General features: G+C 35.1%; 2 protein-coding genes across 2 annotated transcripts in view; both read left to right on the top strand.

Annotated features, from left to right (window-relative positions):
• The window catches only part of LOC308690936 (serrate RNA effector molecule homolog), a 42,039-nt gene extending 38,879 nt beyond the window's left edge, over positions 1–3,160 (top strand). The window contains exons 12-14 of the mRNA XM_081365726.1: positions 41–136; positions 2,589–2,691; positions 2,832–3,160. Of these exons, the coding sequence (XP_081221852.1) occupies positions 41–136; positions 2,589–2,691; positions 2,832–2,907 (275 nt within the window). The 3' untranslated portion in view covers positions 2,908–3,160. The remainder of the gene's footprint in view (positions 1–40; positions 137–2,588; positions 2,692–2,831) is intronic.
• Positions 3,161–5,620: 2,460 nt separating this feature from the next.
• LOC308690935 (uncharacterized protein) lies at positions 5,621–13,152 on the top strand. The gene is made up of 10 exons (XM_081365725.1): positions 5,621–5,742; positions 6,247–6,333; positions 6,600–6,695; positions 6,775–6,873; positions 7,198–7,302; positions 7,384–7,491; positions 7,613–7,705; positions 8,139–8,299; positions 11,731–11,840; positions 12,138–13,152. The coding sequence occupies exons 1-10, from the start codon at positions 5,676–5,678 to the stop codon at positions 12,286–12,288; spliced, it is 1,077 nt and encodes a 358-aa protein (XP_081221851.1). The 5' UTR covers positions 5,621–5,675; the 3' UTR covers positions 12,289–13,152.
• The last annotated feature ends 491 nt before the right edge of the window (positions 13,153–13,643 follow it).

Below are 13,643 nucleotides of genomic sequence, written 5' to 3'. Positions count from 1 at the left end.
GATACGAAATGAACATTTGTATTTTTGTTTCTCTCTTTAGGAGTGCTTTCACCCGGAGGTCTTCCATTCCCACCTCAGGCTCCTCAGGGTCTCATGGGCTTTGGCCAGCCCAGACCTCCAGTTATGGGTTATGGAGGTGTGTGTGTGTTTGTTAAAGAAGGATAGCTAGAGTGAGAATGGTTGTTAGCAAGGGTGGGAATCATTTGGCATCTTCTGGGAGTCGTGATGCAATTGCAAATCAATTTTTAATGCATATCTCAGTTTTGGTGCAACAATTATGGTACATCTAGCTTTTCCTTTTAAAAGTATGTGAAAGCTTTAATGCCTCGTTCAGGTTCTCTGTACAGAATTTACTAGAGATGCACTGATATGAAAAATTTGGTCGATACGATAGTTCTTTAAATGTGAAAGAAGATAACGGATATATTGGCCGATAAATCTAAATCCAAATTTTTATATCATTTGAGAGAAAACAAGCCTCACTATTATATCCATGTCCCATGCACACAATTATTTTTTTGTTATAATGTTATGTAGACTATATCACGGACTGTGATAGTCACGTAACTGTGTTTTCCTTTTTGAAGTGATTCCAATCATATTTCAAGCAATTAAAACCATATATATATAGGCATAGGCCAACTTTTCTTTATCGGGCCGATAAAGATAACATTAAAAATGAATATACAATACTGTGCAAAAGTCATAGGCATGTTAATATTTCCCCCCCCCCCACACACACACATACACACACAAAAAGGTTTTAAGTCAGATATTTCTATCTTTTGCTGTAGTGTGTCAGTAGGAAATATCAGTTTACATTTCCAACAGCGGCGGTTTCTTCATTAAGGCGATCGGGCGACGCACCACTAAAGTGTGAAAGGGACTTTTTCAATCACTATCTCATTCAACCACAGAGTTACGCTAGCAGTCACTCACTGTTGTTCTGCCTCTGGATATAGTCCAATCAGCGCCGAGTCACGTTCTGTGGAGTACCGCCTCTTTTTGGGCGATTTCACTCTGGCTGAGAATCGCCCCGAGTGTTCCCATAGACTTACATTCAAAGATTTTTTTTTTTCGAACTGCAGGCACAGCAATGCATTCTCTATGGGTTCCGGGAGGGCTCGCACTAACGTGCTTTCGTCATCATACGTAACCTTAACTTGTGCAGCGATTGGTGGAAACAAATGTACCTCTAATAGTATTTAGCCATAAGCTGAAGTGACATCCAATAATTTCCTCAGTGCATAACTTACATTTCACGGACATATTCTCCATCTGTAAATGTTAGAAAGTCCAGTTTGCTGTCATGAGTGGGCGAGCTTTCTGCAAGCTATACTTCCGTGAACGAGCGCCCCCGCGTGCATGCGCGCCGAACAGACGGAGCGCAATGCATAGGAGCGCAATTATTCTGACTAAAATATACATTAGCACTAAGTTATAAATATATTTAGCTAAAATATAGCTATATTTAGCTAAATTTAGCTTGAATATTTGTTGTTGTTGGTGAACATAAATGTGCTAGAGAATTTCAAACCTACATGTGTATTTTTATGATATTAGCTTTTTTTTTTTTTTTGGTTTAGTAAATTTAACTACTTCTTTAAAAAGCATTATTTTGTTTTTAGATTGTAATGTTGCAATGTTAGAATGTAATGTGATTTGACCCCTTTTTGGATAGACTGCAGATAGACAGCAACACTATGTTTGTTTTTATAACCTTCAATATGAACATTGTTTGTAGGACAATATCGATCAGGATATTACATTTTTAAAAAAAATTAAATACAGGTTTTTTTTTATTCAAATAGAAAAATAATAATTAAATACTCAGATTATACCATACATCGCCATTTAGCCCAAAAATTCAGATTTATTTGGCAATTGGCTACCCTACCGGCTGAAGTTTTAGCTAAACTTTAGGCTAATGATAGCTACATTATTATCACTGTTAAATTGTTTTTAACAATAAGCCTACATTCAGTCCTGAATTAAAAATTCAGTTTGTTGTGCCCCCCCAAATTTTTTTAGCACCAGCCGCCACTGATTTCCAAACATTCTTTTTGCCATTAATTGTTATAATCCAGTGAGATTTGTGTATGCACAAGGAGTCTGACAACAGCCGGTATGATCTGATCTCACCATCATCGAGTCCGTCTGTGATTACATGAAGAAACTGAAGAAACAGGTTTCTTCAAACATATTGGAGACATTCCCACAGTTCTTCTGGATTTAGTTTGTCTCAGTTTTTTTGTGTTTCTTCATGGAAATGTAAACTGATATTTCCAACTAAAACACTACAGCAAAAGATCTAAATAACTGACTTAAAACCATTTTTTTAGGGGGGGGGGGGGGATATTAACATGCCTAAGACTTTTGCACAGTACTGTATATCTGAAAATATATCACGCATCCTGAGAATTTACAACATGGCAGGGTTTTAAAAATGTTTTCTACAATCAATTTTGCAGTGTTTGTGCATTTAACAGGCCATTTCATTGCAGTGTATCCGTAAATCTAAACCCTGACTGTCACCTTTTTCAATGCTGAATTATGTCATATTGAGGTGTTTCTCCAACATTTAACAGGTGGTCCTCCTTACCCACCGAACCAGTATGGTGGAGGTGGCAGGGGCAACTACGACAACTTCCGCGGGCAAGGCGGTTACCCCGGAAAACCTAGAAACAATCGGTGAGTTGATTTTTGTATTTAAGTTTTGATGTATTTGCATGCAGTCAGGACACAGGAGTGATACTATATTAAGCTCTTTTAGGATGTTAATAGATACGCTTTAATAAAATGTCATCTTTTTTTCCCCATCTCTTTTCCAGAATGATGCGTGGGGATCCTCGCAATATCATTGAATATCGTGATTTAGACGCACCAGATGATGTGGACTTCTTTTAGAGCTCAAGTTTTATTCTCTCCATTTTAATACTTTTTTTTTTTTTTTTTTTTTTACAGTTGTCTCAGCATTTCCTTGTTTTTGCATTCATTCCAGAAGCAGAAGTCTCTTTCTGTTCACTCGCATGAATTACAGAAGCGCTCCACCTGAAGTGAACGCATGTCCTTTACGTTGGATGTCATTGCGTACTCAGTGTTATAGAATGAGCTTGTGCTTGTGGCCTTTTTTTCTTCCAATAAAACTTCGGTTTGGATTATTTTTGTGTACTGTATTGGTTTTCAATTTAATTAAAATTGATTGTAATTTAATCATGTATCATTTACATTTTACATTAAATTACAATATTCTATGTCTTTTTTTTTTAAGGTACAAACAATTCAAGAAAACACTGCAGAAAAAAAATGGGAAGCTTGTATTTTTGTGAATTTAAAAAGCAAGATTAGTTAACATTTAAATTGTCTTTTTTAAGGTGAGACTCTCTCTGAGTGGATTTTGCTCCATGTAAACAGTTCCTTTCTGGTTCACACATGTGTATTGCATGCATTATGAGTATTTTCCACAGTGTTTCATGGTCATGACATGGAAGTTGAACGACTGGATGGTCATTAGCCAATTTAGTGTCACTATTTCCTGAGAGCATGTATAATGGATAAGTCTTCAGCTGTACTTTTGAGTGTTCTTGAATGTTTATTTCATGGCCCTGTGCACTTCCAGTTATTCTAACTCTAGGAATGAGGTAAAATACCCACAAATGTGGCATTAAACTTGTATTTACTTAACAACACTCCTTGAACTTTGAAAGAAATGATACAGCTCACAATATTAGATGCATTAAGCTGATAGCCACTCATCAGTGCTTAAAAAGAGGTCTGATGATTAGTATTTTCATGCATCTGTATTAAAAGTAAGATATAGGATTATTGAGGGTGGACTCGAACTTTATGCTCCTTATAGCATTTTATTATTTCTGTGCATTTGTACATTCTGTCTTTATTTGCAAAGCAACTCGATATTAAATTATCCTTAGAAACAGTTACAGATCAAGTTTTACTTATGAATCAATCTCGCTTCCCTAATTCAGTATTTTTTTACATTTTTGAAAGTCCAAGCTCAGCACAAATGCAGTGTTTTGCTCACTCAGCTTAATTGTTTTATTAGAAGTGCTATTTTAAATGGTAAAAGGGAAAATTCCCCACAGTTTTCAGAAAGAATTAAGACGCACAAGTAAAAAGACTAGTTAAACGCGAACCTGTGATAAACGCTGACGGCGTTCACATGCGCATTGAGACCCGAGAGTTTGCCTGGTGTGCATTTTATAATTGTTCTTGCTATTTGGGATAAGTAGGACCTAATAAGTATAATAACTAAAATTAGTTTTTGTACAGGAAGTAGTTTTTGCAGAAAATGATGTCCTCGTGTGAGGACAGTGGGTCTATGATTTACCATATGATGTCCTCATGTGAGGACAGTGGTTCTATGATTTACCATAGTACTAGCAATTATGTGAAGTGTCAGTACAAATGAAGTGCTAAACACTGACAAAATCTGATTGTGTTATAATAGTAAAGGTAATGGCCAGCAGAGAGCAGTAGAAGGCCACTTATTGGCTCACTTTCATTTTAAACTTCTTGATTTTTACCAGTTTTCTGCACTAAAGCAAACCAGTTTTTCCATGTTAACTCAATAATGCATGCTCACACACACACATACACACACAGACAAATGTTGTTTTTTCAATGCTATTGCGATCCATCTAAATATTCCCAAGTTTAGCTAACCACATGGTAGAATAAATAACGTTATATAGTCCCAATGTCTTCAAACGAGTGCTTCACGTTTACTGATGTCCTGGAGTGCTACTATTACTAAAATATGTCAAATTTTAATCCCCATATGATGATAGAGAAAGTATTGTACATAAATACATTTGTTTAATTCATATAATTGGATTAGATTTTTTACCTGGGTCATTTTTCTTTCGGGAACTGGTGTAGAAGTGTTTTGCTGATATTCCAGCCATTTTCTTCTCACTGACATTGGTGTAATGTTGTGATATCACCACAAGATGGTGTGGGCAGTGTCCCTAAATGTGGCTAACATGTCTAAGATTTACAAATTTGACTATCATTGTGTCAAGAGGCAAAAATGTAATGTCCTCATATGAGGTCGCAGGGACTCAGGAGGTTAAGAATTGGTTCTATAGTTATGTGCGTTTGAATATATGTGCGCAGGTTTGTAATTCCCTACAAACCAAGCCTAAGCAAAGTACTGGTCCTGACAACGCTTTATCTGGAGTGGTAAATGGATCCTCCATAGGGAGAGACTAGTCCCTAGTAGCAAGTAGCTAAATAGCAAGTGACCAAATGAAAACCTAGATCTTTTGGGGATGGGGAGAGGGGGAAGTCTTGTAAAACTACCGTCTATTATTTAAAAATTACCAATAAATTGCATGTTGGCAAATCAACTAATTGCATGCTGTAAAGTAGACATGACATAAGCATCATTAAAGCTGTCATGAAGAAAATGTACATGCAAAAAAAAAAAAAAAAAAAAAAAAAATCTATAGCATTAAATGTTTTCCTGTGTGTGTCTGGGTAACAGAATCGAATCTTCCCAGACGGAATTCCCTAAATATCACTTCCTCAGAATGTGGAAGTGAAATTTTTTTAAGGAACATAAATGATTAATATATAGGAGGTGGTGTTTTTAATTTCAACCATAAGCAGCAAGTGACTTAAATGTGCTCACATTATATTGTCCTTTATAGAAAATGGATCGTTCTGAAGAATACATTCAAATGGATATGGAATGTGAACCAAAGAAATCATTTTGGAGAGGTTTGGAAGATTTACAATTTCACATTCAGTTGGAGAAACTATCTTAAAGCTTTTACAGCATGAGTGAAATGGAAAATGTTTCGCAGTTACATTTATTTTAATGTCTTGACAGACTTTTTTAATCGTTATTTCAAAAGCAACTTTTATATTTGAAATGTAATTGGAATCGAGAATGCTGTGAATGTTTCTTCCTCGGGGGTAGTTGGTACTGCATAACATCTCAGATTAACCAGTGAGCTTCAACAATTAATCATGTTCATGCTAATTATGGATATATATATATTTTGTACTGCTCGTACTATGATGATTTAAACAAACTTCTAAGTATAAACTTGGGTATGTCACTTGTTCCGGCACCATTTTGCTACAGACATGAATAATATCTCAAAATGTGTGGAAAAATGCAAAAAGAATTAAAACATGGCATTGCAAAATTAAAATATTACATTTCACATGTGATATTATCAATATAAATGATTCAAGGATTTTGTCTGTTTTTTTCAGGTCGCTCAAATCACAGACAAACTGGCATCCTTGTGCTTCTAGGAACAGTTTGCATGATTTTTTTCATCATCATGACTTCTGTCATCTGTGAGTTATTAATGAAATACTGTCTTTAGTGTTTTGCTACTAGACTGCTTTCATTTAGCACTGGTGTGGATATGGACTGCAACATCTTTGTGTTTTTAGTGTGACAAATAGACTTTTTGTTCAAGATCAACATTTACTAAACTGCTAATTGTGATATGAACTGAACTGCTTTGCTCTGAGCTTTATAAACTATTTGAATTAGCATATGCATATATAAAATATTTGCAGAGAAGCTGAAATGTTTGTTTGTTTATTTTGGTTTGAAGTTTCGCATCAAGAAAGAAAGTTCTCAATGCTGGAGAGTTGGATTAACAGCCATACGTCTGATCTAACCTCAGTCAAATCTGAGTTTCAGATCTCAGGTGAGAACTTCATCTTCATCAGATCAGTTTTGGTAATAGACTTTTAATTAACAACTTTTTTGTGTTTTTTTTTTTACAGGTAATGACCTAGAAAAGAAGGTTTCTGAGCTGCAGAACTTAGTATCCAGTCTGAGTTCATCTTTGAATATGTCTGGCTCAATTAACACAATGACCAAAGGTTAGTGTCTTGACTGCCGTTTTATTTTGTTTTATTAGGCCATTTATAAATAATAAATTAAAAAAACTGAAGTATCATGATGATAATTCATGATTTTTTTGGTAATCTTTTTAGAACAAAGTTTAAACATAAATGTCCTCCATTACTAATGTCTGTTTGGGGTCAAATCTTTAATGCAATGAATTTCTGCATGATTTAAGTGTCTCAGCAGGGCATGACTGTTAAACATCACTTCTCTTTGACACTGTAAATAGTCTAAGATTTAATACGTGCATAAAATCATTGATTATTTACTTATCATTTGTCCCTCTTACTCTCCAAAAGAAATGCATGAAAAGAAGTTGTCTAATATCGAGACCTTGATGACTGATCTCGGCTCTTCACTGAATTCACTCGCATCCAAACAAGAGGAGAACCAACAAAAGCTGGGTGAGTGCTGGACGTACATTCAGCTTTGAATAATCCTCATGTCTAAGGCAAGCTTTATATTTCTATTTCTTTCTCCTACAGATCGCCAAAAGGATTTGATGAACAATTTGGGTTCGATAGTATCCGGTCTTAGGTTTAGCCTAACACATGACCGTATGATGTCATCTGTGATGTTTCACCATGCACAAAGTAATTTTATAAATTCTAACTGTATTCATGAAATATCATGTTCTTCAGAATTGTGCTTTTCTTATATTAGAGGTAATCAGGCTGATATATTGTTCTGTTTGGCTCTTGTCTCTGGCTAAAGTGGAGATGGCAAGCTCACTGACGGACATGAAGAATACAGTGGAGGAACTGGCATCATTAGTTCAAGCTTCGTCTTATAAAATATCATTAACCGGTGAGTAAACTCTAAATTCAAGGTGTAATATTGTGCTTATGTAGTGTCTGTTTAATCACAGACATTCTGAGCAGGATTACATTTCTTTAATCTGCATGAGATGAAAGTGGTTTGCTGTGTAATTATTTGTGAGGTTGAGTGAGGATGTGTTTGATTTAGACGGTATTAAAATCATAGGACATGAGTACAGCGAAATATTAATTAAACCTCTTCCCCACAGAGAAAACTTGTCATGCCCAGGGTTTATAGGGAGATTCAAAATGAAAATTTGCAATTCAAATGCTGTTGTGTAATAAAACCATTAATGACTTTCTTGATTGAATCACAAGAGGAGTTGACTAACCGAGTGTCTCAGAGAGAGGTGGAGTAAATGATGACAGAATTGTTTTGTCTGGGAACTAAAGTGTTAATTTAGTCTTGTCCTCGTACATAGGCTCACTCACATCAGGCTGTAGTGGACTTGAGTGGATCCCATTCAGCAACAGCTGTTACCTGTTCTCTGGTCACTCAATGAACTGGACCCAAGCAAAAGATTACTGCGAAGAGCAGGGCGCGTTACTCTTAAAATTAGAAGAAGGCTCTGAGAAGGAGTGGGTGAGTACCAGAACACACACACACACACACACACACACACACACACACACACACACACACACACACACACACACACACACACACACTTTTCCTTAACCCTTTCAGGGATAGTGGCCACTGTGAGAAAACACTTTTTTTTATTTATTACCTCTCATATTGCTTTATAATTTAAAGCAGGAATGTTTCCATTTTTGATGGTGTTTTAAGTAGCGCATCGGAGGTAATGTGTTCGCAGTGAGTGTTGTGGAAGGAAACTGGTATGCTGCAAAATGCTAATTTATTAAAAAATAAAAAATAAAAAGAATGCTACAACTAGGGATGTTCATTTGGGGTTTTTCCTAACCGACGAGCGAAGCTCATTAACTGATCATTAATCATTAACCGATAAGATTAGAATTAAATTAAAATAGAATGGATTAGTGTCTGTGACCCATTAAAAATACCAACATTTGTTTTTCAAGGGTTTAGTTTTGCATGTGCAAGTAACAGCATAAACAACAGAACATGAGGATTCAAACATCGTCACATCATGCACCAGTAGCGCTTCTATCAACAAAAACTTAATAAAATCATATATATATAAGGAATAAATACACAACATATATAATTCACTTAAAGGTGCATTGTGTGATATTTAGGAGGATCTGTTGACAGAAATGCAATATCATATACATAACTATGTTTTCAGTGGTGTATAAAGACCTTACTTAATGAACCGTTATGTGTTTTTATGACCTTAGAATGAGCATTTCTATCTACACACACCGCGGGACTCCTTACATCGACATGTTTCTACGGTGGCCCTAAAGGGACAAACGCGTTTCGTCACTATGTTGTTCTTCGTGCAAAGAAGCGAGCTAAAGTCAGCGAATAAAACACTGACACAATGATGAACAAGTAACAATAATAATTATAAAAACAATAAAAATAATTAAGTAAAGAAACCTCATTGCTTAACTGGCTACTCTCTGCTGTCTCAGGCAACGACATCACTTCCGTGTTGGCCAGCGTAACTTCTGTAGTAGTAGTATAGTCAAATCTTTATTTGTCCCTTTACAGGGCAATTTAAGCAGCTTCAACCTGACAAACATACACATTTTAATAAAACAGAAAACATCACAAACATTACAAAAACATCACAAACCCCGGGCATTTATAATAATTCTTCATATAGCTAGCTACTATTAAAATTCACAGTACCTTTATCTTAGTTTCAAATATGTATTTACACTCATAACTGCATTTGAAACAAAAGACCTAGAAGCTTTAACAGTCCTCCACTTGGGCGCTCTATATCGTCGACCAAAACAAAATGTGAGATGTATCATCCAAGATAGTCAAAGACTTCCTAAGAACATTTCTCTCACACAGAGCAGACAAACCCAGCTGTACAGAGCCTGTAATCTTTGACCCGGAATTAATAATGCTCTGAATCTGGGATCTACTTTTAACATTTAATCCATAAAACCAACAGATCATAGCAAAGGTCAAAACAGTTTCAATAAAAGATCTATAAAACATTATCAATATAGATTTATCCACTTTAAAGGACTTAAGCTTCCTCAATAAATATAACCGTTTTTGTGCTGTTGATATAATAAGATTTGTGTTTTCCACCCACCTAAGCTTATCATCAATTAAGCACCACTGTATCATCGGCATATTTAATAATATGTCTGTCTGGATATTGACTTCTGCACCTAACTGTATATAAAATAAATAATAAAGGTGAAAGAATAGGGACAGCCCACTGAAGAATACAGTTCCCGGGAATGTTCTCCATTACCCGTACTCTTCTGGTCAGAAAATCTAAAATCCAGGCCAAACCCTTAGGAACGTCAAATTCAGAAAGCAAACGTTCAGCTAAAAGAATTGGTTGAAGAATAGTGTTGAACGCTGATGAAAAATCTGTAAATAATAAACGAGCATGACGCTTATCGATATCCACGTTTATATATGAGTGGCATCCTCCACACTCCTACTTCTCCTATAGGCAAATTGTAGCGGATCCATCAGCTGACTAGTATGCTCTACAAGCCAAATTTTAATAATTCTCTAAAAACACTTAATTAATAATGATGTTAAAGAAATTGGTCTAAAATCGTTCATTTGTTTGGCGTTGGTCTTTTTAGGAATCGGTACAATAATGGATTTTTTCCACACTGAATTTCAATGAGGTCTGAAAAATAAAATGGCTGAAATCAGAGCTGATAAGCACAGCTCCTCTGTTGGGTGTAATTCACAACCTCACCACTAGATGAAGCTAAAAATTACACACTGCACCTTTAAATAATTAACAGAGTAACAAAACTGTGTGACTAGTAGGCTATATCCTGAGTTTCAGTTCATTTTTGTGACACGCTGCAAAAACAAGTTCACAGAAAGGAAACCGAGATGGCAGAAATTGGCATCCTGTTTGTTTTACAAAAGTTTTGTTTTTATTGTGAGTGTACACAAATAAAAGTAAACCCTTTACAGTTTCTAATCATGTCTTACTCTTATCTGTATGACCATATAAGACAGAGTACTTTAAGTTGTTTACACTGTTATAAAATTAAAGTGATCCCGCCTCACGTGCACACACACAACATATCAGTTCTAGCATTGCTAACTTGACATCGCAGCCTGTTCATTATCAAAATTAATACAGTCAACCAAACATAAAAAGCTACACTGCTTAAATTAAATAGTCTGTAGTGTAAAATCTATGCCGTTCAGCGTGAGCATTTCTGAGCATGTGAAGGATGATGTTTTACATGGATATTTGAACGCGTGTGAAATACAGAGCCTAGTTTATATAACAAGTTATAGTTTAGCATCCATATACATCGCAAATATGGAAAATCATGCCAAATGAGAGAGGTAGGCTACGTTGGCCCAATGCAGGTTTCTGTTTTCGCTTTAAATGATTTTGTTTTGTCTTGACGTTTATAAAGCTACTTTTATTTTTCGTTCTTGTTCCGTCCTGAATATAGTAACATTTAAAGGATTTGTTGTGGCGTTAGGGGAACTAAAATAGCCTATAGCTATGTTTATAGTGTTGTTGTTTTTTTTATACTTCGCTTTATTTACCAGTATTTTACATTAACGTTATAATAATAAATTTATTTAAAGAAAAGTGACATATACACAACCTGTTTTTGTCTTAAAAGCAAAATTTTATATGTTTAACGTTTTCAAAATGTCTTGAAAAAATACTTTTTAAACCGTTAAACCGATTGTATTAACCAGTCAAAATTCTTGCTGTTGGTTAACCAGTTAATTATGAGCATCCCTATCGCTACAACTATAAAAATGACAATTTTATAAGGAAAACTTAGGTGGTTTTCATTGTAACCTTTATGCCTACAGAAAAAACGGGGCTGTTGCATGAAAGGGTTAATATCTTTTATTCTGCCTTTCAGTATATATTTTTTTATCTCTCCTCCTAGGAATTTGTTACCCATTTGGCCAAACCATTTGAATACTGGATCGGTCTAACGGATCAGAACACAGGCCAGTGGAGATGGGCGGATGACACTAATTGCACCATGGACAAAGTGTGAGTTGAATTATGCAGTCACAGTTTTCCATATCGAATTCATTTTCCATTATGTCCATTATCCACAGCTTCCACATGATATCTTAAAAATGATTCCCCTCAATTATTGGCCTTTGTCAACGAAAGTAGGATAGGAAGCAATCAATTCAAGATAATGTACTTTAAGAGTTTGATTGTTAAGTACATGCAACTTGATTAAACAACCTTTCAGACATTTAAATAGTTGTTGTAGGTCACGGACATGGGATTAAATTACCAAAAAAAAATTCTATATGTATTTTTTGGCTTTGGTTACAGACACTGGGGACCTGGGCAGCCGGATGAGTGGCAAGGACATCCGTATGAGGGAGGAGAGGACTGTGCACAAATAACAAAAAAAGCGCATATTAATGACAACCACTGCTCCCTCAAGTTGAGATTCATATGTAAAGGATCTAAGGATTCTTAATAGCAACCTGTGTATGTTGCTTCAAGAGAGCGACCATGGATTTGTTGTGTTTTCTTTTTTCTTTGTTCATTTATAATCCTCTAATCATAATCATTTAATTATTCCATTTAATCATATAATCGTTTATTCATTTTTAGTACATTTCCTTGCTCTCTGAATGCTTGCTGTTGTTGTTTAATCTTATGATCGTGTGGTTTCAAGAGATATTTGTGTTCACAAGTTAAGAGATCTTTAGTGTCACAGGACAATGCTGTGAAGCAGTAATCTTCCATTGCTTTTGCTTCTGTACAATGACACTTGTTGCATGTGTGCTGATCAAACAGAAGTCCAACAGGGATGAAGACCAAAGTAGGGATGAGGTTCAGAAGAAGTTTGCAACTAAGATTTTATCATAACTTTTCAGCGTGCTCTCTTCTGGATTTTTGGGGCAGATCATGGGAAAATCATGGGAGTATCAATTAGAATAGAATTATGTAGAATTGGGTAAGAGAGAAACATTAACCACTTAATTGGGGAAATTGAAAGATGCAAAATGCCGGTGTTTTGCCATGAGAAGTTTATTCTATGTATCATCTTTTTACTACTTAATTAATTTTACTCTAATTCATTCCTTTTATAACCGTTTTAATTTTCCTTGCTTTTATGTTGTGCTTATTTTCTATGCAAAGCACTTTGAATTGCCATAGTGTGAAATTTTAATTCCTTTCTATGTAAAGAATTTTGAATAACTGTTTTAATTTTCCTTGCTTTTATTTTGTGATTATTTTTATTAATTTCTATGTAAAGCACTTTGAATTACCATAGTGTATGAAATGTGCTATATAAATAAACTTGCCTTGCCTTACATGATAAATAGAAGGCTTCAAACAGACCTATGGGGGTTATTTATATTCTTAACAACAATTGATGTTAAAATTAAGAGAATATTATGAATTGACAACCCTTTATTTATTGGCAAGCAACATGTGAAACATATTCCACATAACCCTTCTCTTAGGGTTAGGTTTAGGTGCCTAACCCTTTGAGGTGATTAGGAACAACTTAAACTTAACTTAAATATAGCTTTCCTGTGAAATAAATAATATAAATATAAAGTATAAATATAGTATACATTTTTATCAACAAAAGTAGGCTAATCACATGTAAAACAACACTGTATAGTTTTCACTAGGGATGTCCCGATACCACTTTTTCACTTCCGATACCGATGCCGCAGCTTTGGCTATTTGCCGATACCGATATCAATCCGATATTTTTATTTTATTCTAGAACTAATACTAATAATAATAATAAAATATATCGAAGTACTTTGCTCAATTAGCCACCTAAAAACATCTCACTCAAATGGAGAACAA

The sequence above is a fragment of the Scardinius erythrophthalmus genome, assembly GCF_964197995.2.
Source record: "Scardinius erythrophthalmus genome assembly, chromosome: 5".
In the NCBI taxonomy this organism is placed as follows: Eukaryota; Metazoa; Chordata; class Actinopteri; order Cypriniformes; family Leuciscidae; genus Scardinius; species Scardinius erythrophthalmus.
This window is presented reverse-complemented; position numbering and strand designations above follow the sequence as displayed.

Bases quoted from the DNA above. Each gene is read 5' to 3' on its own strand.
- LOC308690935 (XM_081365725.1), top strand. From the start codon at position 5,676: ATGGATCGTTCTGAAGAATACATTCAAATGGATATGGAATGTGAACCA. The intron at 6,334-6,599 runs GTGAGTTATTAA...TTTGGTTTGAAG, and splicing joins CATCATGACTTCTGTCATCT to TTTCGCATCAAGAAAGAAAG. The intron at 8,300-11,730 runs GTGAGTACCAGA...CTCTCCTCCTAG, and splicing joins AAGGCTCTGAGAAGGAGTGG to GAATTTGTTACCCATTTGGC.